Here is a 26,264-nt window from a genome sequence, read left to right as displayed (position 1 = left end):
GTCTCTGTTTGTGTTTGTGCTATACCTATGGCTCTGCTATGCGTGTGTGTATTCTGTCTGCAGCGTCTACAGCATCCCTCAGGACTATAAGACCTCCGCAGTGGACAAACCTTGCCTGCTCAAGGCCACCATCGCGGCAAGGCCCTTGGCTTCGAACCAGCGCAGTCTGAGCCAGAATCAGCCTCCCAAAGACCAGGATCAGAACCAGCAGAGAGAGAAATACCAGGAGCAGCCCACCCAGAACCAGCTCGCTCCAAAACCCGTTCACACCAAGAGACCCGCTGCTTTGCAGCCCAAAGACAAGCCCAGGACAGACAGCAAAACTACGACTACGACTGACGACAACTCTCCCAGCAACGACATGAAGAGGTACCGTACTGTGCCTGACTGACAGTATTATATAGATATTGCTACAATTATTGCCATTATGGGTGGTTTAAATAACTCCACAGTGTGTGTTTTTTATACACATATTTACAGCACCATATCATTGCTACAGTAAAGTGTGGCATTAAGTTTAAAGAGAGGCTGTAACGATCTACGAGTTAACGAGTTAACTGAGGGTGTTAATGAGCTTTTTAGAGAGGACTGATTGAGCCAGTCAGGATTTGGACTGAGTTGAGCATAATAAGCAAGATTGATTGGTCTGAGTGTTTAAATGCAAATGCGCTGTTGGCAGACAGGTGGACATGATCCCCCAGAATGTGTTTGGTCAGCCCAGGGTCCAGGCGTCTCTGCGGGGGCCTCTCTTGCCTCGAGAGAACCACAAGAGCGGCCTGGAGGAGGGGCTGAGGAGGCTCATCGTAATGGACACGCCGGACATCACTACCGAAGACCTTGAGAGAGACGTGGTCAGTTATACCCATAGACTGACCGCACACATGCTCTATAGTCATTCAGGAAACCTAACGTTATTAAATCCACTTTGAGCCTGGATATTCATGTTGTGGTTGACCGTCTTCTCTCACATGACCTAATTCTTGGTGTGGTCAGAGTCCTGGAAGCCTGTCCCCAGAGAACAGTCTGGGTAGCGGTCCGCTGGACTCCAGTCTGGCCTGCTCCCCTGTGTCTGACTGCCCAGAGCTGGACCGTCTGTCCGCCTCTGACCTCTCCCTGACGGAGGCCTGGGACCCCGAGGTCATTCCCCTGCCTGACCCTTCCTGTGGCCTAGAATGGAACAGCTTAGTCGACGCTGCCAAAGCCTATGATGGTAGGAGTGTGTGAGTGTCCTTGTGTGTGTGTCCTTTTGTGTGCACGTACATGTATTTAGCCGAGACTCATACGATTCTGATATCTTCTCGTGTTTCTTTCTCACGACGGTATAGATCAGAGGACAACGAGCCCCCCGCTTCCCAGGAAGCCCAGTAAACATGAAGTAGGGGTCTCCTGCCGTTCCTCTCACTACCCTCCTGAGAGCTACAATAACCAGCCTACACAGAGAAGGTACCGTGCAGTCTCTCACACACACACACACACACACACACACACACACACACACACACAATCAACTTTCTTTTTTTTAAAGACATTTCTGCTTTATTAGGATAGCACAGTGTAAGGACTGACAGGAAAGGTGTGTGAGAGAGAGAGAGAGAGAGAGAGAGAGAGACATGCAGCAAAGGGCGGGGGCCGGATTCTAACCCACGCCGCTGCGTTAAGGACGAGCCTTTATATGGTACGCGCCTCAACCCATTAAGCTACCGGGGCACCCCCACACACAATCAACTTTATGCATCTTATCCATAGTGAAATCTCCAGTGATCTGTCCAACCGGCTCCACCACCTGGAGGCGCTACTGAGACACTTGGAGAGCAACTTGGAGAGGGTGAGACCAACATCCCGTCATCGCTACATCCATCCATCCATCACTGCCCTTGCTGTGAATAACGCCACCTCTCGCTCTGCTCAGGAGAGGCAGGAGAAGGTGGCCCTTCTGGAGGAAGTGACAGTTCTACGAGAGACCAATCAGCGCCTGTGGGAGGAGTCTCTAACGGCCAATGAACAGCTCCGTAAGCTCAGCCTGTTGTTCAATGTGGAACCAGGACCGCTGGTCCAGAGAGGAGAGAGGGAGTGAGCTGAGAGGGGATGAGGGAGTGAGCTGAGAGGAGAGAGGGAGTGAGCTGAGAGGGGATGAGGAGTGCCAGCAGGTCATGCTGTTCTGTCTGCAGGAGGCTTATTATTACTGAAAGACTAATATTCAACAGGACCTGCTTTCTAATCCTCTGTGAGCTGATCTGTTCTGCTATTGTTAATTGCTGGTTTACAATTGATTGAATGATAATCCCAATTAGGTAATTTGATTAACTTTTTTTCATCTTGTATTGTAATTAATTAAGTGATATTCACAGATACTTTTAACAATAAAATTTGGAAGAAATATTAAGACTTCTACCCATGAATGCAATTTGTGGCTCTGTGCACGCGCACGTGTGCAAGTAGGGCGTTTGGTATTGCTGCAATTGTTAGGTGGACAGCTTCGTGCTCGTCCAAACCCTGTCTCTGTGACTGTCCCACAAGGACACGTGGCCGTTTCCACCACTTTTTCGCTCCAAAAGTCCAAAAAATGAATGGAGGTGAATGTGCAGCTGCGTGTGGTCGGCTCTGTGGCGCCGTCTTCGGGTCGTAGCTGGTGGCGTTGTGGGGGTGGTTCGGTGCACTCCAGGCTCTCCCCCGCACACCCCAGTCCAATGTGGACTACACTTACTGTATATAGCGTTTTTCTACCTTAACGGACAAAGCACTTAATACAATGGCGATGCAAGGTGCTAGCCTGCTCATTGGGGGCTATTTGGGGTTGTGTCTTACTCAAGGACACTTGGACATGTGGACAGGAAGCGCCGCCCCTGCAGTCATTGAACGACCTGCTCCTCCTCCAGAGCCGCCCCCGTGTCTCTAGGACCCCCACACAGGGAGCTGGCTTCACTAATGTTTTGTTTTCATTTGTGGATCCGCCCCAGTGATTCGAATTTAATGGTTTCTTCCTTGTCCCAAGCACGCACTAGAACCACACACACGCGAACGAAAACATTACTCTCCGGCCAGCGCATCCGCACTGTGGGCGGAGTTAAAAATGTTTGTAGTGTTCACACCTGAAACTGTATATTTTAGGAGGCCTAGGTATAGCAGGCATGGGACATTACTCCTGGTTGGATGACATCAAAAAGACATCTGCCCCATCATAACACACCCGAGAGAAGAGGTAATGTTGCTGAAATATTAGCAGCTGTCCCCGTCACGCGAGTTCCAGGTGAATGCACAGCCTTGCATCACTGGAGGGGTACAGGTGCCACCTCACGCTCATAGAGGCAAAGACATATAAAGGTAAGATCTTTGTCCCCTAGGTTCCACAATCTAAAACCTCACGAACATCCAACAAAACGGCTCTTTGAATAGTAAAAAAAACTGGGATACCAACAACAGAGCAGATAATAGACAGTGTGGGCGCCATTATTAGTGCGAGCGCCCACAGACAGCTAGAGCGCAGCTGGACTGATTTTCTATGTTTCCCTGGCTGTGGTCTGTGGGAGGCTCTGTAAGAGCAAGTTACACAGAGGACCGAGGGTCAAACGGGTGATCTAGCTATTAAAAAAGCAGGCTTTCTGTGAACCTCAAGTCTTTTGGTCAGGTCCATTGCCAAGACTATTTCTTAGCATTACAGTTGGGCTTGGGTTGAAAAATAAACTAGATTTAGTGCTTAAATTCTGAACCTATTCCTGGCCCATGGATATGAGTCAATTACTCATTTCCTTCATTCACCCTGTGGACAAGCAGTTAGGACCACAACTTCCACACAATTTAAACACTGAGCAGATGACAAACTTCCATATTAATGCAAATTAGAACATAAACACGACACTTGAATTGGAATCGCAAAAAAATCCTTTATTGAATTCCGGTCAGAACTCTATGATCTGGGTCGCTCCTTCTTGCCTTTGTACAGGGCCAGGAGTGACACGTTGGCCACTTTGACCACCTTGAATCGCACACCGGGGATATCGCCGACGGCGTGTCCCTTACGACCGAATCCTGCCACCAGCACCTCATCGTTCTCCTGAAACACATACAAGACGTGATGAGCACACCATTAACCATGTTGTAGCATCTACATTTGGTCAGTCTACATTTAGACAAAGCATGGTAAAGGCAACTTTCTAAAGATTCATAAATGGGTAATTCTGAAGGGTTACTGACAAAATTGAGTTTAAGGCTGTGTCGCCTTGAATTTTGCCTAGAATTTGTACTATAATTCCATACAAACAGATGCAAAAGTGGACATGGAACTGGCTTGACTACGTTACCTCAATGAAGTTCAAGCATCCATCATTGGGGACGAAGGCGGTGATCTTCTTGCCGTTCTTGATGAGCTGAACCCTGACGCACTTCCTAATAGCAGAGTTGGGCTGCTTGGCTTCAACGCCACTGTAACGACCAACAAGAATGGAGACAATCATAAGAGATCCAGCAAAGAGCACATACAAGTGAACATCAAGCAATGGATATGAGTAAGGTGAAGCTCACACACTCACACTTTCTCAAGGACGATGCCCTTGGCGTGAGAAGCTCCTCCGAAGGGGTTAGCCTTCAGGGCAGTTCCAAGATGGGCTTTCTTGTACTGCTTGTCATGCCATTTCTGCTCGCGACGATGGTTACGCAGCTTCCTGGCTGTACGCAGACCGCGACACTTTCCTAGGGGGAGAGAAGTGATCAATCAATCAATCAAAGCTTTATTTATATAGCGCATTTCATACCCAGAGGCAACACAATGCGCTTTACAGAGAACAAGGGAGGTGGGTATACGACCCACTCTCTACATATTCCAGAGGGAAGCAAAAAAACAGTAATCACCCGGGGGCCAGGTAAGTGAGCTGTAAAAATTCTTCCCTGACCCCTCTCAACGAGGCGATCGAGCTCCTGGAGTATGTTTGTCTACCGGCTAAGAACATTTATAGAGCAATAAATAACATTAAATTACATTTTCAGAGTAAGAGAGGCTAATAACATCATAGGAGAGACATGGCAAACATTGGTGTATGTCTGTGTGTGCGTGAATGTGCCTGGGCCCAGATAGAGGCAGGGTCAGTACGTCCTAAGAAAACACCAGTCTACGCTTCTTCAATTGTGTCGAGGCGAATGGAAGCAGGCGTTGCATACTAATGGTGCGTTCGTTTGTGGTCGGAGGTGGGAAGTCGCAAGTGGCAAAATACCCACCTCCGACCTGTGTGCATTCGAGCTATATACCATTATATCAGTTACCTAGTTATATCTATATACCATTATATCACAGTTACCTAGTTATATCTATATACCATTATATCACAGTTACCTAGTTATATCTATATACCATTATATCACAGTTACCTAGTTATATCTATATACCATGATATCACAGTTACCTAGTTATATCTATATACCATTATATCACAGTTATCTAGTTATATCTATATACCATTATATCACAGTTACCTAGTTATATCTATATACCATTATATCACAGTTACCTAGTTATATCTAGTGCATTCGAGCAACTGGGGGCTGAGAAACATCCGAATTTGCGACGAGGAAGTGCGAGTTCATGCGGTGTTTTATTTAATCATTCCTAGCAAGTCGCAATTTGCCACCTCCCAGTTAGAAACGAACGCACCATAACTAACCAGACTAGCTAACGTTAGCTTAATTAGCCCACTTCCATCGTATCGGCCATTGTCGGAAAACCCCCATGGTTAGATAAAAGTATACTGTACAATTGTTAAATGTACACTCCTGGAATTAGCACACTTGGAAGCATGGGACACTGCAATATTAGCATGCTAACGTGCTAGCTATACTAGCCGGAGCCCGTGAGAGAGCCCTGTTATGGCCTCTCCACGTTGCCTGGTTCAGACCGTGGAAATTACTTATATTTGTGAATAAAACGCATTCTGTTCAGGCATCGGATAGACACAAACCGCTAATAAGGTGTTCAGATGTTCTGTCAAAGTTAAGAAATAGTGATATAGATATAAGGTGTAGTTAAAAGATCGAATAACTAACATACCCATGTTTGCAGATTACGAGCCTGGGCTGGAAAGGAAGAACCCAAGAAGCACCGCGGCAAGGTCTGCTCTGAGGACCCATAGGTGTCCGTGATTATGCCTGTTCAATAAAGCACGAGACTTTAAAGTAATTCTTATTACTTTTCCTATGAGGTTTATATAAAATGTCCTCTTTCTTTCACCGGAGGAGCTGTATTTAGTGACGAATCGAATGAGCTGTTCAAAACCAACGAACGACCTAGAATGAGTAAAGTAAGCCTTGGTTTAAATAATTTGATATCCAATATGTGCCAATAAGTAAAAGTAAATTTACAATAAATCTTCAAGCTGCGCCCTTAGGATTTTCCCAATTGGGAAACAACAACAACAACAAAAACAACTAATTAACTTTCACTCATTTTTGTAGACTGATAATAACAAGTAGCCTAGTCCAGCCTAAAGCCAACACTATCAATGGTTGTTAGGCTATCTTTCATTGCACCACAATGTAATATTTTGATTAGACATTATCTGCATTGTGATTGGACTGACGTCTGTTCTCGTCATTCCTGATGTTCATTCTATTGAGATGCAGGTTTTTTTTTCTTATCCGAAACACGCGATCTGAATGAATTACAAAGCCCATCGTCTATGGGACATTTAAACACAGGAGGCGTTTTCATAAATAAATTAAAAAAGAAAGAATTGAAGCACATTGACATTGGGCCTTAATTGATGGTGAACTTAATTGATTTTAGTGAGCTTTGTCTTTCTTTGTGTGTATGTGTGTGTGTGCGTCTGTGTGTGTGTGTGTGTGTGTGTGTGTGTGTGTGTGTGTGTGTGTGTGTGTGTGTGTGTGTGTGTGCGTGCGTGCGTGTGTATGAGTGTGTTGTGCTATGACCAAGGGGCTCTGTCTGGGTGTGACTGTAACTCCCGATTACCTTCCCCCTAGATGTCTATTGGCTGCTGCCGCTGTCACTCTGCGGGGTTTATGGCATCGGCTCTTACAAAAGCAGATTATGAAGCAGTCCTCATCTGTGGCAGTCTCATCTGGCCGTCCCCATGGCAAAACAAGAGATATTTGTGCTTTTTCAGTTTATATCCTTCCTTTTTCTGCAGCTCTCTTTGTCTTATGAACAAGTGCCTGCTACAGGGGAGAGGAGGTAGGTGAAAAGAGCTATTTCAACTCTGTAGAGAGATGGTATAGGGACACTGATGCTAGCCAGAGATGTGGATGTTACAGTGTGAGGTGGGATGGAGATATGGGGATGAAAGGAGATGAATTGTAGGAGTGCATGGCATGGATCTGTAAAAGCCTCTGCAATTATTTATATTTTTAATTATTCTTCCATTTCCAGACACGTTTACCCCTTTTTAATTTTAGATGTGCTGTGTGTGTAACATCTGCAATGGGCAGCCTGGCTGTGTCAGTGAAACACAAGAGAAAATCCATCAGCGTTGTTCTGAGGGAGTCAGTTTACACCGTGCAAATCCATATGTGCACTATAAAAATAGGCTGGGATGAAAGCTACAACTGATGAGACAGGATTATATCTTTGTGCCATGCGGGTCCTTTCTTTGAACATTTGACAATATAGTGAACAGCATTGTTTATTTTCAGGTAGTAAATCATTTTGATCAAGGTAAATTAATAAATTACTGAAGGAGGAAAAACACCAGTGTAGCCTCAATACGATTTATAGCCTCTATTTTTGCAAACAAGAACTGTAGAGTGTTTTATGGCTTCGATCTGAATATACCTTTATACCTCCATGCTTTGGACAGCCATCATTGATTTTGCTCTTACAATTCTATTGTTATAATAAAGCTTTTTTTTATGGGGGATGTGATTCAATAAAACATTTTTTTCATTACAATCCAGTCAATTGCATCTTACAAATGGCTAGTTGTACAGCCAGAGCTATTGTATTTATGGTCAGGGTGGCAGATGGCCATGGCTTCTAACTGTAGTAGTGTTCCAGCACTCACGGCACCTAGAATTCCTCCGTTGTGACTCCTGGTGACTAATCATTCACTTTTGACATGTGACATATGTGAGCCCCAGGTGGTTTCTTACACAGTAAATTGAGCGATGTCTCACTGTTGTTTAATCATGGTATCCCTCACCCCCCCCCCTCAACCCCCCAAAGCATGAATAACACTGAATCAAGGTATGTTTTATATATAGCTCATGGCAAAGACAGTAGTTTATGTCTACACCATGGTGGTGATAACATTTATATCACTGAGTGAAGCCTATGCTGGTTTTGGGTGGAACTATGCTGCTTAAGTGTATGAGTGGTATAAGTTATACAGTACTGTCCACAATCATAGATTTATATAAGAAACTATTTTTATTCAAATTCTGTTTTCCAACCCAGTGAGGGGGTTGATCTTGGTGATTTTGTCAGCAGTAGTGTACAAAATACATACTTTGTCTTTGTTACTCAGCGAATCGAAAATAGATTCTGAAGATTGAATGTTTTAAATAGCCACTTAAGACACAGTAGATTCATTTAACATAAATGTAGCTCAATGATCGTAGAGTCGCCAGTTCGAATCCCGGCTCCTCCATGTCAACGTGTCCTTGGGCAAGACACTGAACCCCAAATTGCTCCCAGTGAGCAGGCTAACACCTTGCAACTACCATTGGTGTGTGTGTGTGTGTGTGTGTGTGTGTGTGTGTGTGTGTGTGTGTGTGTGTGTGTGTGTGTGTGTGTGTGTGTGTGTGTGTGTGTGTGTGTGAATGGATGAATGAATGAGAGACCATTGTAAAGCGCTTTGGATAAAAACGCTATATAAGTGCATTTACCATGAACATATTAGCATTAGTAAAGCCTAGCTAGATGCTCTCCATATATCTGTGTTTGAGCTCATCTGTCAGGAAACATGTGACATCAATCTCAATGGGTTTGTAGGAACAACCACAACAACAATTGTAATTGGCAACAAATTGGCTCCAGTGCATTAGGACCATTTAGGTTAGTAAGGGGCGCTGCACAGATGGGCCTTGATGCAACATGTAGGGCAGTGTGGGCTTTAGCCTCAGCAGACCTGATCTGGCCAAGCAGGGGGACGCGCAGCAGAGGGTCCGGTCTCAACGCAGACGTGACGAACAGGCTGGGGCCGACATGGATGAGTCAGGGAGGGGGGGGGGGGCTGTTGGGAGGGCGGGCAGACAGTATAGGATTGTATTGACGATATTTTTCAGCCTTGTTCAACACTGACCTCGCATGTTCAGTGACGACGGCAAACGCGCCGTGGCCGGGGTGGAGAGGGAGGGAGGGAGGGAGGGAGGGAGGGAGGGAGGGAGGGAGGGAGGGAGGGAGAGAGGGAGGGGAATTGTGGAGAGGGGAGTTTTTTGTTGTTGTCTTCTTCTCTATCTAGAACAACCTCATCAGTGCAGTCATTTGAAAGCTCTAGTTCTGCTGGAGTTAGCTAGTTGTTTTGCCGCTGACATATATAACCGCCCAGGTCACCGGGCAGCAAATCTAGGTTGACACAGTGATAAATGATTACTCAGCGTTTTGTCACTTTTATTACATAAGGACGGCATCTGCCGGAGAAGAAAAGCACTAAACACAGCGCTCCTCGTCAACTCCCAAATGTCTTACATCACTCAATCAAGTGAGCACACAGACACACACAGATGGGCCTTCAATGCCATGTCAGAGAGGGGTCTATTCATGTTGTAATTCATTTTAGACGCCCTGAATAAACCGTTTATTTGGTAGAATAACATTAACATATAGTATAAGGAGTACTGATCTGTGACCAGTTTTACCTCTTAGGTTACAACACAATTAGATGATATGGACAGGAGAGATCTGATCCTGGACCAGCCTGGTCTTCTCCACTGTAACAGGAGGGGTAAACAGACTGTCTGCCAGCACCCCCCCCCCCCCCTCCCCTGATCCTTCGTTTGGGTGGATGGATCAGCTTAATCTAACATAGCCTTAATCAGGTTTCTACAATCTCCTCCAAGCTCATTTCATCTGGCATTATGGCAGTGATTAGATGCTTAAATTAGATGTTTAAACAGTTAGGATCAGGATAATCTCCCCTCATCTCTTTAGATTGAGGTACAGTAAGTGCCTCGTCTCTACAAATGAAATAATGATTTCATTTTTGTTTACAGCTTAGATGGCTCCCGATCCCAGGACATTAGGGTTGAATCAGGTGAGTTGTTTGACGCCATTTTCTCTGTATGAATCAATGCATCAACGCACTGGAGGCTGAGAGATATGTACAGTTGTGAAATGAACGAACAGGCTTGTAGGCAGCCCTCAATCATGCAATCAATTAGAGATGTAACGGTATGAACATTTCACATCACGATTATAGTGACCAAAATTATCACGGTTATGAGTATTATCACGGTACTGTTAAAATATGCTGAAAATGTTCAAAAACGACACTGAAAACATTTCATTAAGTTTTATATTGAAAACCACGAATAGTTTTCAAATAGCAGCACTATGCACTTTTTGTTTGGATAAACAATAAAATAATGCGTCTTGGAGACTGTTGCTAGCTTTGGTTGATGCTGGACAGTATTTACAGTAGAGTTTTTCAAAGCATGGTAATAGTGAACACGGTTTTAGTGATCATTTTATCGTGATACATTTAATCAAATTCTGTCACGGTTTATCATTATACCGGTTATGGTTACATCCCTACAATCAATAATGATTAGCGTTCATACGATCTTAGTACAATCATACATTCGTCACATCAGGACTGTTCATTAATAAAAATGAAGACTAGGATGTGTGATCCTATCTCTCTCAACACCTCTGCAGATGGAGGAGACACCCAGGAAGTCAGTGCACCCCGTGAGGGAAGTGCTTTGTTTGCAGAGGAAATCCCGCTCAGAATACAACAGGTAAGCTGGTCTTCAGGAACTCAACTCACCTCCCATGATGCCCATGAGAATAGGTTTTATTCCCAACCGGACGGCCTATTCTCAGCGAGATCAACAATCACAATTATCGGCAACAGTATATAAGTGCGGATCAAATTATTCCCCAGAGCACAGTGCTCCGCCATTACAAAAAGTCGTTTTGTCGAGAATGTCAGGCCCCCAGAAATAAAATGTGAAAAAGTAATAACAATACCTCAGTTGATCTTCCCCTCTGCATTGAGTCACCATTTAATCTCTCTCTTTCTCTATCTTTCTCTATCCATCCACCCTCCTATCTCCCTCCCTCTCTTTTTCTTGCCCTCTCTCCATTCTTTTACCTGTCTATTACTCTTCTTCCCTCTCTGTCTCTCTCCCTCTTCCTCCCTCTCCCTCCCTCTCCCTCCTCATCCTCTGCCTCCGACCTCCAGCTGTCCGGCTGGCCTCTGTCCTCCCCTGACCGGGCCAGGAGGAAGCTGCTGCAGACCTCCCCCAGCTCCTCTCTCCTCTCCCCCCTGAACGTGGTGCACAACGGGAAACCCTGTATCCTCTTCCGAGCCAGGAAGCTGGCCATCAGATACAGGAACAGCACCTCGGTGGACCTCACCGAGAAGGCGTTCGGCTCCGACGCACAGGTGGACACCAAGGGCTCCGTGTGCAGCAAAGACAAAGCCGCGTAAGTCGATCGCTATCAACCGTGCGTGATCCAGTGGGCTAGCCAATCACAGCCCTCACCCTAACCAGAACCAGCCTATCATCATCCGGGATGCAGTTGATTTGTTTGAGCATCTGTCGATCATATGGTCCGATTAAAAGTATTTGAAAGTGCCGTGTTCCACCTCCACAGTATGGAGACAGAAATAGATTGTGAAACAGCCGCCTACACTCTCGTTGTGATGTGTGCTATCCCGTCTTTCCACCAGGCTCATTTTGCGCTTTGGAGATGTGGAGGACTTGAGAGGAATAGCAATAAGGTTTGTCTTTTCACTCACTCTTAATTCTGATGTTGACTGCAGAAGGTGCACCTGAAAAACTCAAACAGTCCTTGTCGTTCAATACAATCATTAAAAAAAAAACGACACAAAAGACCCAAACGTTTTGTTTTTTTCCAGGCTGCAAATGTCCAACACGTTCTACGAGTCAGCGGGTCAGAACTGGTTCACTCTGGACAGCGTTCACATCCACTACAACTGGACCCAGGAGGCCACGTTCAACGCCACCGAGGTGTACGCCCCGTCCACCTACTCCTACCACTGCCAGCACGTCAGCAGCCTGCAGAAGTACGACACCCTGCTGTTCCCCAGCTCCAACACCGACAACGCCGCTAACTGGCACATCACCTTCACCGACTTCCAGGTGGGGATCCTTATCATGTATATATTGAAGCAATAACTCAAGTTCAAGTTCAAGTTCACTTTATTTGTTGTCCCCATAGGGCGATTTTGATTGCAGCACACGTAAATCGTACATCATCTCAATAAAAAACAACACAACAGGAACAGATTGACAGTGAGAGTGAATGTCATTTACCGTGACAGGTAACAAACTCAACCATTAACTCATAAATAAAAGGAAATAGAGGCTGGCCAGCGAGAATAAATAAGTGCTTGATGTAGATAGAGGGTGTGATGTAGATAGAGGGTGTGATATATGGCCAATATACCACGGGCTGTGCTGCGGTCATAGCAGTCGACCAGCACAACCTGTGGTATATTGGCCATATACCACAACCCTCGAGTGAGTTATTGCTTTTATACAGCGGTTACATCATCGGGAAACATTTATGGGATGAATACAGACTATTTCAGTGTCTTAATATCGATTTTACTGAACTCCGCCAAGAAAGGTAGTTCATAAAACTATCACATTGCTATTGAGTTTCAAAGCGACAAACAACGAGCCCTAGCAACCAAACTAATACTCCTGACCAACCTGGTTACCTTTGATGTGCAACTGCGAGTTGCAAAAGTGCTGAGTGGTAAGCTACAGGGTGGAGAGAACAACTCAAAATTGACATTGAATGTTTCCATTTTTCTTGAGGAGAAACCGTAATGTAACCAACAGACCGTTACGCAATGGAACTAAAGTTTTTACAGGCAGTAATAATTGGCGCAGTAATATTTCACATAGAACGATAAAGAGGCTTTGCCCGTGGTATGTCGTGGCATATACAACGGCTCTTAACCAATCAGATTGCGAGGTCGGAACTACCCGTTGTCAGACAGCATAGCACACACAGTTTGTTGTATTATCGGGTGTTACCCAGTGACAGAATAAGGTTAGCCCAATCCAAGTGTCAAAAGTGAAGGGTGTAAAAATAGCAAACGAGTCCAAGACCAAAATGAACAGCTTAGCCCTCAAGCGAACATCATCGATGTCGACCTCTCTCTCTCGCCCTGCAGATACAAGCGTTCAACGTGCTTTCCAACAAGTTTGCGTCGGCCAGTGACTGCGCCACGTTCTTCACCCCGGCCATCCTGATGGGCCTGATCACCTCCCTGATCCTGCTGCTGGTGCTGGCCTACGCCCTCCACATGGTCGTCCATCTCAAGCACATCGACCACTTCGACGAGCACAAGACCACCGTGTACTTCCCCCGCGGCGGCACCGCCGAGGCTGACTGCACCGAGAAAAGCAGCTTATAGGACTGGACTACGACTCCCACAATCCACCACCGCCAACACCGCCTCCTCACAGAGAGAGGAACATTGTTATGTACTGTATGCTGTGGATCTCAGAGAGAGAGAGAGAGAGAGTGAGAGAGAGAGAGCAAGTGTGAATGTGTGTGGGCTAGCTACCCGTTCCATGGAAGCCAATGAAGGCAGACTGAACTCTATCGTTTAAGCAGCACAAGAAGACCCCCCCCCCCTACCCCCCAAGCTGAAGGGACAGAACCTGGAACGTTGACTGACCAGTCATCCATGTTGACATCATCACCATGTTCAGGAGGTGATAGTTCAAGCAGAGCACAATCTCTTCATCGTCTCACGCCGGGCAGACTACATCGTTGTCCCAGCTGAGGGACTTCCCTGTTGAGTACCAGTGACAACATCTGATGGAAGACAAGACTGCAATCCCTCTGAATGGTGCAGCTCAGCGCCATGTTGTGGCTGTGGAGATATGACATCTATAGCTTTTGAACACACCAGCCAGCAAGCTGCTAGTTGATCATCGGGGCATTGCAATTAACAAGTGAAAGACTTTTGCGACGTACTCTTTATTGGAATTCATATTGATATCGTATAAGCACAAAACTATATTTATGCAGACCCTTGTCAGTAATATGAATACTACTTGGTCGAAGTCAAATATTAGTTATCTATATACGTATATCTGACTGTAAAGGGTAGCATAGTACTACTATATACTTTAATGTTATTCATTATGATACTCTATTGATTCTCAACTTGTTACATTCTGATGTTTCAGAACTATTTTAGAGGGTGTGGACTTTTTCATGGACTTTGGAGATTTTGTGAAAATGATACTGTCTGTGAATTCTGATTTTGTACATTTTTATTTTGAGTTTTCAATTCAGCAAATGTGAATTCCTACATGGTGGGCCTTCGAATGTTTTCTAATGAAAACATGTACACTACATGGACTCTTTAAAAAGCAGTTAATAAAATCAGTAAGAGAACAATGCCACGTCAGCTAGCGTGGGATTGACATACAGCATGCCTGTGGAAGACACCTGCAACAATACTGATGGCTAGAATTGTTCAATGTTTCATGGTAGGCTAAGGCTACCTACTATTGTTATGTATGTTTCTTTCGTCTGACTGTAGGCAATGTGTTTTGAAAAAATAAACCTCAGTTGGCTCAAGTAGCTTAGGTTTCCATCTATATAAAATAGCATTGTCTCATCCTGTCCAGCAGGTGGCGGTATAGCGCTGGTATGTAGTAAGTATCACCGCAATAAACCGGAAGAAGACCGTTCCTTGACTGAAAACAAGAAGTCATGCTAAATCGTGCCATGATGCGATGGTGGACATCGGCAAACTGGAAAAACTGAATTACATTCACATATCTATTCATCTGCTTCTGTGAATCAGGTCAAACTCGTGAATATAATTTAATTTATAGCCAAGATTGTGTTGTTGATGCGTTGATGCGTTATCTGGGACATATGAACTCGTTATCTGGGACATATGAACTCGTTATCTGGGACATATGAACTCGTTATCTGGGACATATGAACTCGTTATCTGGGACATATGAACTCGTTATCTGGGACATATGAACTCGTTATTTGGGACCTATGAACTCGTTATCTGGGACATATGAACTCGTTATCTGGGACATATGAACTCGTTATTTGGGACCTATGAACTCGTTATCTTGGACATATGAACTCGTTATTTGGGACATATGAACTCGTTATCTGGGACATATGAACTCGTTATCTGGGACATATGAACTCGTTATCTGGGACCTATGAACTCGTTATCTGGGACATATGAACTCGTTATTCGGAACCTATGAACTCGTTATCTGGGACATATGAACTCGTTATTTGGGACATATGAACTCGTTATTTGGGACATATGAACTCGTGATTTGGGACATATGAACTCGTGATTTGGGACCTATGAACTCGTTATCTGGGACATATGAACTCGTTATCTGGGACATATGAACTCGTTATCTGGGACATATGAACTCGTTATCAACCGCCGCCAGAAGATTGTTTTCACGCTCCGTCGTGTCCATCACTTCGAGGACTTGCGTCAACATCCTAACCCATCGTTTCTACAGTCAAATGGACCGAGCTGTAGTGAGGTGTTTACCAGGTGAGCAGAAACTCACTATCTCATTTGTCCTGGACGGCAGTCACAAACAGATGCTCAGGGACCAGACGGAGGAGCTGGGAAAAGTCCTGGCGAGGATCGCCAACAATGTCCTCAAGGGACAGGGCAAAGCTAAGAAGTCCAAGAAGAACAAGGGAAGACCCGCAGAAGTGGCAGAGCCCATGGTTGTGAGGCTGTGTTATAACGGGGACTTGGTGGCTGAGGACAAGATGAACTCGGACGCCTGGCGGAACGGGGCGGTACTGCACGTGGGGGACAGTAGATATACGGTTGAACGGAACCCGCCGACCTTCACCGTCGCAGAGTTGCCAGCATCACTTCTCGCCGGCTTCCCCGTTTGCCCTCAGCTGGAGGTTGAATTCGGGGTCTTGAGGGACAGTGTGTTTACATGGTACAAGGAAAGCGTCCCGAACACAGAGTCAGAGGAAAGCGTCCCGAACACAGAGTCAGATAATTGGGTGGAAGTGGGGACAGACCGTGTATTTGTCCCGTCTAATCTGGACATAGGTTTAAAATTGAAGCTGAGATGTACACCAATAGATGGGGTAAGGCATGGAATAGACAAGGAACTAGTGTCCATCGGGTCAGTGGAGGCCGGGCCGGGGACATGCACGTTTGACAACAGGCACATGTACACCAACAAAGTGACAGACGACCACACTATTAGAATAGTGTCCTATAATATTTTGGCAGACGTTTATGCGCAAACCGACCTTTCCAAAACAGTGCTGTACCCATACTGCGCTCCATATGCGCTGGAACTCGACTACCGACAGAGTCTGATCAAGAAGGAACTGGCGGGCTACAACGCGGACATCGTTTGTCTTCAGGAAGTGGACAAGGCGGTGTTCACCGACAGCCTGTCGCCGGCACTCGACGCGTTTGGAATGGACGGGGTCTTCAGGATCAAGGAGAAGCAGCACGAGGGCCTTGCCACTTACTTCAGGAGGTCCAAATTTAAACTGCTTAGTCAACATGACATTATGCTTAGTGAAGCATTAACCTCTGACCCGATCCATGCTGAACTGTTGGACAAAGTGTCAACCAGTCCCAACTTGAAGGAGAAGGTGGTACAACGATCAACCGCCCTACAGGTATTAAGATAATTCCATTTCTACGACAAAAAGGTGCTGTATCTCCACACTGAATTATCATCCCCTAGACAGAGATCTCACTTTTTTTCTTTGTGTAGAATTTACAATCCATTTCAACCTCCCAAATCCTGTATCCTGTATTGCATCAAGTCTATGGTTCTCTCAGTGCTGCCCCCTGGTGGCCATAAGTAACTCTAAAATGATCGCAGGTCTATTCGGTGCATGGGGACAGGGGGTTGACTTTGATCAAGTTATGTTCGTCATGATGAAATCTGGAACTCCTCTTCCCCTCTAGGTGAGCGTGCTTCAGTCCGTCACTGACTCATCCAAGAAAATCTGCGTCGCAAACACTCATCTCTACTGGCATCCTAAAGGTAATTTTACAAACAATTTGTTAATGTCCAGAAACCACCCTCAGCCCCTCTGCCTTAGCTAGTGTAGGTCTGGGCCTGTAGACGCCGGTCCCGGGTTAGAAGCACTGATATCAGATCAGTGGATGCTCCAGCCATTCGTGTGTGTGTGTGCGTGCGTGCGTGTGCGTTTCGCCACCTACACCATGTGATGTGCCACCTCTCACCGTGTGATAAATAAAGATGTTTGTTTCGTTGTTGTTTTACTGTTGACAAACTATTCGTGTTCAACAGCGATATGTTCACGGCCATATTAACAAGCTCTCCCTCGTCTTTTATCTCAACAGGCGGCAACGTCCGCCTCGTTCAGATCGCGGTGGCCCTCAGGCACCTGAAGCAGGTGATCTCGGAGGCGGCCCCCGACACCCCGCTGCTCTTCTCCGGGGACTTCAACAGCACCCCGTCCTCCGGCCTGTTCCAGCTGCTCAGCCGGGGCTCGGTCCCCGAGAGCCACCCGGACTGGGGGTCCAACGGGCCCGAGGAAGCCTGCCCCACGGAGGCCTCCTGCCCCTTCAGGCTGACCAGCGCCTGCGGGGAGCCTGCCTACACCAACTACGTGGGGGGCTTCCACGGCTGCTTGGACTACGTCTTCGTGGAGCCCCAGGCGCTCCGGGTGGAGCAGGTGATCCCTCTGCCCAGCCACCAGGAGGTGACCACACACCAGGCCCTGCCCAGCGTGTCCCATCCCTCTGACCACATCGCGCTGGTCTGTGACCTCAGGTGGAAGTGATAGGAAGCACTTGAGCACCAGACGCATGGTCAGTTGAACCCCCACCCACCCGGAAGCTCCTCCAAGCCTTGATTGGATGAAACTGATCGATTGACTGCGTAGATATCTATGGGACTTTTAAGGGTTTGGTCAATTTGATGTTTTAAGAATATATAGAGAGAATATATATATATTCTCTGGGAATTGGAGGTTTGCGTAGTCTTACAACCGACTGCAGTTTATTAACTATTATGTGGCTAATGCTATTTATTATTGAAAAGGGTTCACGTGATTCATTACTTTGAGTTGAAACAGATTCATGAATAAAAGCAAGTCTGGAACTTCATTAACGGTACATGAACATGAAATAGATGCTTGACTGGTGTTATTTTTTAATTCCCGCCACCGCCCCTGGGCGGACCAACTACCTCCAGTCCAGGGACCTGAGCTGTGTGCACGACCCTGCCCCCGCTCGCTGAAACCTGAACCGTCTCAGATTGAGCGTATTCTTTAAACTTAGTGTAACGGGAGGGACAGGATCCACAAAGCCTCTGGGGTTCTGATAATGGTTCACTCTTAGACTGGAAGGGCATGGTATACATGTGTTCTGTCATATGAGTGTCTCCCATTGTCATAAAACCAGCAGGGGGCGTCCTTTACCCATATGCAGAGTATGCAACTGTCATCATGAGGGTTTTATTATACCGAAGCTTACATGGCCCATACTGTTGTGATTGCTAAATGTGACCAGCATATACATAACGCTTTCTCTTTTATAGGCCTACACAGTCAACGTTAGGTTACTCCTGATCAATTGTAGGCTACTTAGAGCAAAAGCAAGAACAGTTTCATCACAAACATTCAGGAAAAGGGAAAACATACATTTGAAAGGATTAAAATCTAGGCTATCAGAGGCTGGAGTTGAGCCACTTCTCCAAAGACCCTCATTTCAACTGATTTTACAATAATACATTAAGAATTACATTGTTTCACATCAGAAACATTCTTGTATTTTATTTGCAGGTATTGTACAGGCTACGTGCAGTTATTAAACACTGACTACCTAAGGATTTATATGTTCTTTTTTCAATATATGAACTATGAGAAAATATATTACAATTTGCACCATTATCGGTCACTATTCAGAGAGACAAAAACATTTACTTATTAATATTTCAGATTAATATAAACTTTCCTTTAGCTATGTGAAGTAGGCCTATTGTAAAAATACGTTTTATTCATAGGCTACAACCAGTGTTACGCACTTTGCTTGAGTGATTGAAAAATAAATGTGAACTGGCGCAAAAACTGTTGCTGTAGGATACAGTAGCCTACGTATTACGATCTAACTTCAAACAGTTTGGGTCATCAATATCAAAACTACACAGTGTGAGTTGCCCAAATATTCTGTTTGATTAACCATCTGTAACAATTCAACAAGCGAGCTCCAAGAAAATATCCTTGGACACTCACTTTGTGTGTGTGTGTGTGTGTGTGTGTGTGTGTGTGTGTGTGTGTGTGTGTGTGTGTGTGTGTGTGTGTGTGTGTGTGTGTGAAAGAGAGAAAGACAGAGAGGGAGAGTGTGTGTGTGTGTGTGTGTGTGTGTGAGTGTGTGAGAGAGAGAGAGTGAACTGTATTGTCAAAACGTTTTCTTGAACATGACCGAGGCCGATGGCCACTAAAGTGTTGCCCTTAGTAAGACATCACAAGATGTTCCCTGGGGACCAAGACACTAGTCACAGCCAAGACTGCCTTTTTAAGAAGTCCCCCCCTCGGGCATCATAAACAACCAAACACACCAGCCACTTCTCCTCCATCCCTCCATGCTCCATCCCTAGAAGCAAACCAGAGAAAGCTCGGTTATGTTCAAGCCCTCTCGTTATTTCTCTAAATAAGGTAGCCTTATCGGAGTTCCTGTCATTTCAGCCTCATTCCCAAACATCCCGGGATCGCAAGCTGCACATTCTTCTCCCTTGTATGGGTAAAGGCCCTGAAGGGGGCGGGCTTTGTTTGGGACAGCCTGGCGAAGCGATTGGCCCCTGGAGAAAGGGGAGGGACCCTTCGAGGGCCGACGCTTTAAACAAACTTTTCAGTAGGATCGCCTGCCTCCCTTCCTAGCCTACTGCTTGGACAGAGCCAGACAAAAGGGGTGTAAAGGACTCCAAATAATACCATTACCTGAAGCCAAGGTGAGATGGATAGATATTGTTTTTCATTGTGTATTTGTCTTGTGGAGACCGAGGACGAGTCTAGATTTAAGTGACTTCATCTCAATAGTGAGGGTTCTGGAGGTAACGTGGATGATGGGAGTTTGAGTGCACCCTCCTTTTGCATGCCTGGTTAAACGTCGCCGGGTACTGGTCTGGTGTGTGTGGACTCAGTTGGGGTTTTTCTCATCTGCTGATCAAGGTCCGGGTCCCTCACAACTGTGTGTGTGTGGAACAAGGCTTTACTCCCATCATCACGGCGGATTAGACAGAGGAATTTCACCAGCATCTGACCCATTTAGTTCTCTCATTCTCATCTCTCTCTGAACTCTCTCTCTCTCTCTCTCTCTCTCTCTCTCTCTCACACACACACACACACACACACACACACACACACACACACACACACACACACACACACACACACACACACACACACAGGAGCCTCACCTCTAGTTTACTAGCTGTCATGTAGGTGTTTTTAGCTGTTGGGAGGTTGATTTCTGTTGCAGTGTATTTGGGTTTGGCTTGACAGGTTTGGGTCAGGAGTGATGGATTGGCAGTTTTATGACGTATGTGTGTGTGTGTGTGTGTGTGTGTGTGAAAGAGAGAAAGACAGAGGGAGAGTGTGTGTGTGTGTGTGTGTGTGTGTGTGAGAGAGAGAGAGAGAGAGAGAGAGAGAGTGAACTGTATTGTCAAGCAAAGTAGCCTAACACCATGCAAACGCTCAAGCGAATGACATCAAATTAAGTTCATCTCAAAACCTGAATCATTGGTTGGAGTTTGTCTACCAAGGATATTAGATTTCATGCCAAAGGATTAAGTTTGTTCGGATAAGAGTATCAAATTGATCTGTTTGAGTAGTAGGTGATCCAACCAGGAGAGAGAATCTCTATCTGTCATCTTTGTTTAAACAAGAACGATAGCGCTGGCGTTCCTGAATTCCGGCAAATTCCAGGACCGATCACAGTAAAACATTTAATGTGGGTGGGGAACTACGTCTCACACAAGCACACATTCCCAAACAGTCATGTAGTCGTGGCGTGTTTCTGAAGCGGAGCGGGGGGTGTGAGAAGCAGTGGGGCCGGGGAGGGGCGAGGGCCACAGGATCCTAATCGGCTCCGAGCACTCCTCCATCTCTCGAAATGGAGCTGGACAATGTTTAGATTTCAGCTTCCTTAATTACTGCGTCATGTAGCAACTGGGAGAATGAGCCGGCGCCAGGCCAGCTCAAACCCCTCAGATCCCCTTATCACTACGAAACAAAACAGAGACCAAAATAGACAAACAGAAACAAACTCCAATGGAAAAGTACAAGCAGCTGGTGTCACACGCAGTGTAGTACTGTAAATCAAGTCAACTGCCACTGTAGAACACATCGAAAGCGTAGGTATACTATTGGTGGACATACTTTGGTACTTGAGGAACGGCATGATCACTTTGTTTTTGTTGACTTGGACATTATATATGTGGATTGGAAGGTTTTACACTCCCGCTGGCTTTATGATTCGGTGTCACACCCTGTCGTGAGGTAGCTGATAGCCCTTGACATGCTTTGCATTGGAGATGGGCCCAGGTTGAATTGCTGCCAATATATTGTGGGGCATTTGAGACTGAGCCTTCATTCATTTGTGCAAACTGATCTCACAGGGAGAAAGACTGGCCCTTTGTATCAAAAGGCAGATAAAGAACCATTGAGATAGGCAGACAGGCCGTCAGAGGCCTCCTTTGAATACAGAGGCTGAGTCGTGGTAACAGGAGAAACAAACTCGGTGGCGGAGGATGACTCCACCCATTAGGTGCTTTCTGGGTATGAAAACGTAGCGATCAAGAAGAAGAAGGGAGAAGATTGGGTCTTCCATTTGTTAGTACAGGAAACTATCCACGAAATGCTCCTTATACAGCGGTTATGTAGTAGGGAACCCCATCACTGTATTGATACAGGTCTAAAAGGGCGAGGAATTTCAACATTTACCATTACACGACTGTATGGGATGCTGAGTATTGTTGGATACTAATAAGACAGAAAAGTTTGTTGAACTGTCACTAGCATTATGGGTATTTGTTACCTCCCAGAGCATATATTAAAATAAAAGTGTACTATATGTGGTAAATGTGTTTCAAACGTTCCTATCATGCTGAGATGTGAACTTATCTCAATTACATTGCTCACATTTTCACTGTCCGCTAAATGCCGTATGGAGAGATTAGGTGCGCTGATCGATCAATCATTGACAATGACATAAAAAAGTAGCTCATGAGAAAGAAATGTGTCCTTTCTGTGCCTGAAAAGTTCACCTGCAAGTCACAGCCAACCGAATGAGCAAATAACACACATCCCCATTGTTTTGGTGACCTTTGATGACCCTAATGCGTTATGTCATATTTTGTCAGTGTTCTCTCTAGTCCCCTCGATGACTCGACTAATTGCCTGTTCCTTCCTGAATAGGGAGTCACTCTGTGTTCTGTCTGCTCCCGCCTACTGGCCCCAGCGTTGTCATTCCTCATACACACTTCCTCTGTGACACACATCAGATCTGACGTGGAATGACGGGTCTAATTTTTGCACATTCTCAAGGTGACCACAGTGCATCAGTCATGTCTTTATTACACATCAGTTGCCACCTGGTGTAGCGTGTTCTCAGTGCATGGAAGGGTGGTACATTACCAGGTGCTTCATCACCAAGTCTGGAGGCAATACTAGTAAGAAAGATCAAACTAAGCTATTGAATATGGTGTAAGGTGCACATACTCTCTGGCATGAGGTAAAAAGTGAACTCGTATTGTTGTTTGAATTGAATCATTGTGAAACTATGATGTACACTGTAACTACTACCCTTATCTCCACAGGTCATGTTAAATCATCAGTGACATATTACATAATCAAATTTCAAAATAAATCTTTACATCTTTTATGAAATTACTATATATTCAAAGGTAGGTTGCAGGATGATGTCGTACCCAGGAAACAGGCACACACCCACCAAAAATGAAAAGGAGACCCCCCCCCCCACCCCCGTTCTAGTTTCTGGAGGAGTATCACACCCGTGTTCACATCATGTCCGCCCTGACGGGAGGCTGAGTAGGGAGGGTTTGACGATCTCCGGTGAGCGTCTCTCTGCTCCTTTTGGGAATGACGTCACATTCCAGAGTCTACCTGTAAGATTTTCATTCGATGAGATTTTCATTCGATTTCGATTTGTTTAATGATTTAATTGTGATAAGGCTGGGTTGTCTTTTAAAGACGAAAGGGTCTCTGTCCCACTGTTGTGACCCAACAACTAGACGCATGAATAAAAGCCAATGAGCGACCGCCGGTGGAAGAGTCTGTTACCCGTCACATGACCTGTGCTGTCCCGGCTTCACCTCTGACCCCCAGGTCCGTCCGAGCCGCCATCATGTCGAGCAAACGTGCCAAGGGGAAGACCACGAAGAAGCGGCCGCAGAGGGCCACCTCCAACGTCTTCGCCATGTTCGACCAGTCCCAGATCCAGGAGTTCAAAGAGGCCTTCAACATGATCGACCAGAACCGCGACGGCTTCATCGACAAAGAGGATCTGCACGACATGCTGGCATCTCTCGGTAAGGCATAGGTCAAAGGTGTCTTTTTTTGTTGTTGATGTAATTTACAGATAAGATACCTCAATAATCTGTGAATAATCGTAAAGATTTGTGGTAGGAAAGGAAAAAATTCAGAAGTTACAAGTATGTGTGTAATATGTGCTGGATGAAGACACTAAAAAGAGTCTTCTAACAAGAGCCTCATCCTTAAATGCATAAAGTCCTAATAGGAAATGTCAAACAGGTATTCGAAGATTCAAGCGCTAGAAATTATTGCTAGCTCCGTGCTAGAACATCTTACAGAATGATTAAAACTACACACATTCAACATTGTATGGGGTTCTGGTCTGTAGGTAAGAACCCGTCAGATGAGTACCTGGAGGGCATGATGAGTGAGGCGCCGGGGCCGATCAACTTCACCATGTTCCTCACCATGTTCGGAGAACGTCTCAACGGAACCGACCCTGAGGATGTCATCCGTAACGCCTTTGCCTGTTTTGACGAAGAGGGATCTGGTGAGACACACGCAAACAACCCATAGTCCTCAACCCTATAGATGTCTTGAGGTCATAACCTCAATAGGAAAGGCGACCTATACGTTGTGCAGTATATTCGTTTTTCATATACAGTTAAATATTCTTGAAATGCACCCTTCCTTCCTTCGAGAAATGACTGATGTAATTGATATGTAACTGGTATCCTGGACTGATGTGTTGCGGGGTACATGCCTGACCCATCCAATCATATTATATCAGTGATACCTCGAGGAAGTATTGAAAAGGTGAGAGGCTCTAAAGTGCAACCTTCCTTCCTAGGTCATTGACCTAGTCAATGACAGCTGTGCAACAGCTGCTTATGCATATTTCCACCCACATACGTAATATGTTGGAAGAGTTTACGACAAGAAGGGGAGGAAGGAAGGAAGGCTGCATCTCTGGAGTATTTGCACAGGGCCGTGGTCCTCCAAGGAAGGAGAGTGACAGGCTTATTCAATCAAAGGGTCAGTGGTTCGAATCCCAGCTCCGACTGTCCACATGTCGAAGTGTCCTTGAGCAAGACACCTAACCCCAAATTGCTCCCAATGAGCAGGTTAGCACCTTGCATGGCAGCTGTCGCCATTGGTGTATGAATGTGTGTGAATGGGTGAATGAGAGGCCATTGTAAAGCGCGTTGAGTGCCGCTAAGGTGGAAAAGCGCTATATAAGTGCCGTCCATTTACCATTTATCCCGTGCTGTTCGTAGGCGTGATCCACGAGGACCACCTGCGCGAGCTCCTGACCACCATGGGCGACCGCTTCAGCGACGAGGAGGTGGACGAGCTGTTCCGCGAGGCGCCCATCGACAAGAAGGGCAACTTCAACTACGCGGAGTTCACCCGCATCCTGAAGCACGGCGCCAAAGACAAGGACGACTAAAGATGAAAACCGCCTCCGACAGCTTCACGCGCAAAGGATGCTTCAATAGCCGTGACTCATTCCTCTTCAATGCAGACTAGGGGGTCAAGTAGTTTTGGAAATATTTTTCTTGAGCCTGTAAGATTGTCAGTGTTTACACTATGACTATTTCGATGGTTGCGTCATGTCAGGCAAGCGTACCCAGCCAGAGAAGTGGGTCTATTGAAGAGTGGCGTGTCATGGCTTAGTTGGTACATCTCAAAAGTCTCAAGTGGCTTCCTTCATGTCTCCTTCTCATATGCCGAGAGCGTGAAAATTGAAACGCATCCTGTAAAGTAGTCCATTTTGCTTTTACGAATAGAATCGTTCATACGTTAAAATCAGTGTAGTGGAAGCCAGTTTGACGATTGAGATGCACCCAATGCCTGTATACAGTATGTTGGCCGCCAGCACTGCATACCGTGCCAACTGAGTTTACCTCTCATCTCTCTCACCTGCTAACAGCACTACAAGCATCTCTCTGCATTCAAAAAACTGCACCCACTAATACGCAGCTACATCATACCTGAATAAAGCTTCAATAACTCAAGTTTTATTATGCAGTGTATTATTGTAAAGTTTTGACAATCAAAGCAGGTTGTACTGTATGTTATCTTCATTGTCTTTTTGGTCATTCAACTTTATTTGAAGATATCTAAACATAGGTCTCTGTCAAAAGTGTCAAGTTACATCTCCATATCGTTTTGAGGGGTGTGCGGGGATCCGATATGTTTAACTGTGGGTGATATTGTGAAGGAAATCAGCCTTGAACTAGTATTTTGAAGTGAAGTCTGTGTGTTATGAATTTGTACGGCGGTAGTTGACAGTTGGGGTGCGTTATTACTTTGCTGGAGCCAATTTTGCATGCCTCTGTAAAACCAACATATGATCATTTGTTTCAAGGTGTCTCATAGTCATGTCGTTCCAGATGTTAGAGGCATGTCAATGTCTGCATCCAGCGCAGCTCTTAACTTTAAAATCTCTGAGGAAAATAAATGTCCCATACAAACATACTTTGTCTTATGGTCCAGACATGTTTATATTTGACGATCGCTGAGTAATGTACCATAGAATTGTGACAATTGGTACTCTTGAGTTGAGATATTAGTGCTCATGTCACAGCTAAGG

The 26,264-nt window shown here is 45.5% G+C and overlaps 5 protein-coding genes across 5 annotated transcripts; 4 read left to right on the top strand and 1 right to left on the bottom strand.

The window, feature by feature from the left end:
• Positions 1-1,131: 1,131 nt before the first annotated feature.
• LOC311327683 (signal-induced proliferation-associated 1-like protein 3) lies at positions 1,132-2,288 on the top strand. Its single transcript, XM_084460768.1, has 4 exons — positions 1,132-1,220; positions 1,326-1,443; positions 1,747-1,825; positions 1,910-2,288. Exons 1-4 carry the CDS (start codon positions 1,205-1,207, stop codon positions 2,072-2,074), a joined length of 378 nt encoding a protein of 125 aa, XP_084316894.1. The 5' UTR covers positions 1,132-1,204; the 3' UTR covers positions 2,075-2,288.
• Positions 2,289-3,861: 1,573 nt separating this feature from the next.
• Positions 3,862-6,122, bottom strand: rps23 (ribosomal protein S23). Its single transcript, XM_084460813.1, has 4 exons — positions 6,035-6,122; positions 4,527-4,686; positions 4,299-4,419; positions 3,862-4,051 (listed from the first exon to the last, which is right to left on the bottom strand). The coding sequence occupies exons 1-4, from the start codon at positions 6,036-6,038 to the stop codon at positions 3,905-3,907; spliced, it is 432 nt and encodes a 143-aa protein (XP_084316939.1). The 5' UTR covers positions 6,039-6,122; the 3' UTR covers positions 3,862-3,904.
• Positions 6,123-7,049: 927 nt separating this feature from the next.
• atp6ap1la (ATPase H+ transporting accessory protein 1 like a) lies at positions 7,050-14,692 on the top strand. Its single transcript, XM_084460790.1, has 7 exons — positions 7,050-7,174; positions 10,150-10,190; positions 10,814-10,896; positions 11,343-11,587; positions 11,835-11,885; positions 12,024-12,267; positions 13,314-14,692. Exons 1-7 carry the CDS (start codon positions 7,074-7,076, stop codon positions 13,554-13,556), a joined length of 1,008 nt encoding a protein of 335 aa, XP_084316916.1. The 5' UTR covers positions 7,050-7,073; the 3' UTR covers positions 13,557-14,692.
• A 240-nt stretch (positions 14,693-14,932) lies between these two features.
• On the top strand, positions 14,933-18,236 carry pde12 (phosphodiesterase 12). Its single transcript, XM_084460789.1, has 3 exons — positions 14,933-16,816; positions 17,112-17,190; positions 17,514-18,236. The coding sequence occupies exons 1-3, from the start codon at positions 15,569-15,571 to the stop codon at positions 17,954-17,956; spliced, it is 1,770 nt and encodes a 589-aa protein (XP_084316915.1). The 5' UTR covers positions 14,933-15,568; the 3' UTR covers positions 17,957-18,236.
• A 1,808-nt stretch (positions 18,237-20,044) lies between these two features.
• LOC311327472 (myosin regulatory light polypeptide 9) lies at positions 20,045-26,132 on the top strand. Its single transcript, XM_084460521.1, has 4 exons — positions 20,045-20,124; positions 23,522-23,724; positions 24,057-24,218; positions 24,946-26,132. Exons 2-4 carry the CDS (start codon positions 23,541-23,543, stop codon positions 25,116-25,118), a joined length of 519 nt encoding a protein of 172 aa, XP_084316647.1. The 5' UTR covers positions 20,045-20,124; positions 23,522-23,540; the 3' UTR covers positions 25,119-26,132.
• The last annotated feature ends 132 nt before the right edge of the window (positions 26,133-26,264 follow it).

The sequence above is a fragment of the Borostomias antarcticus genome (genome assembly GCF_949987555.1).
Source record: "Borostomias antarcticus genome assembly, chromosome: 33".
In the NCBI taxonomy this organism is placed as follows: Eukaryota; Metazoa; Chordata; class Actinopteri; order Stomiiformes; family Stomiidae; genus Borostomias; species Borostomias antarcticus.
Note: the sequence above shows the minus strand (reverse complement) of the source record. Positions and strands in the feature narration are given on the sequence as shown.

Coding starts and splice junctions, on each gene's coding strand:
- LOC311327683 (XM_084460768.1), top strand. Junction 1,444..1,746: donor AACCAGCCTACACAGAGAAG/GTACCGTGCAGT, acceptor TCTTATCCATAG/TGAAATCTCCAGTGATCTGT. Junction 1,826..1,909: donor TGGAGAGCAACTTGGAGAGG/GTGAGACCAACA, acceptor CGCTCTGCTCAG/GAGAGGCAGGAGAAGGTGGC.
- rps23 (XM_084460813.1), bottom strand. Junction 4,420..4,526: donor GGCATCGTCCTTGAGAAAGT/GTGAGTGTGTGA, acceptor TGGTCGTTACAG/TGGCGTTGAAGCCAAGCAGC. Junction 4,052..4,298: donor GATGCTTGAACTTCATTGAG/GTAACGTAGTCA, acceptor TATGTGTTTCAG/GAGAACGATGAGGTGCTGGT.
- atp6ap1la (XM_084460790.1), top strand. CDS start 7,074: ATGGCAAAACAAGAGATATTTGTGCTTTTTCAGTTTATATCCTTCCTT. Junction 10,897..11,342: donor TCCCGCTCAGAATACAACAG/GTAAGCTGGTCT, acceptor TCCGACCTCCAG/CTGTCCGGCTGGCCTCTGTC. Junction 12,268..13,313: donor TCACCTTCACCGACTTCCAG/GTGGGGATCCTT, acceptor CTCGCCCTGCAG/ATACAAGCGTTCAACGTGCT.
- pde12 (XM_084460789.1), top strand. CDS start 15,569: ATGAACTCGTTATCAACCGCCGCCAGAAGATTGTTTTCACGCTCCGTC. Junction 16,817..17,111: donor AACGATCAACCGCCCTACAG/GTATTAAGATAA, acceptor CTTCCCCTCTAG/GTGAGCGTGCTTCAGTCCGT. Junction 17,191..17,513: donor TCTCTACTGGCATCCTAAAG/GTAATTTTACAA, acceptor TTATCTCAACAG/GCGGCAACGTCCGCCTCGTT.
- LOC311327472 (XM_084460521.1), top strand. CDS start 23,541: ATGTCGAGCAAACGTGCCAAGGGGAAGACCACGAAGAAGCGGCCGCAG. Junction 23,725..24,056: donor CGACATGCTGGCATCTCTCG/GTAAGGCATAGG, acceptor TCTGGTCTGTAG/GTAAGAACCCGTCAGATGAG. Junction 24,219..24,945: donor TTTTGACGAAGAGGGATCTG/GTGAGACACACG, acceptor TGCTGTTCGTAG/GCGTGATCCACGAGGACCAC.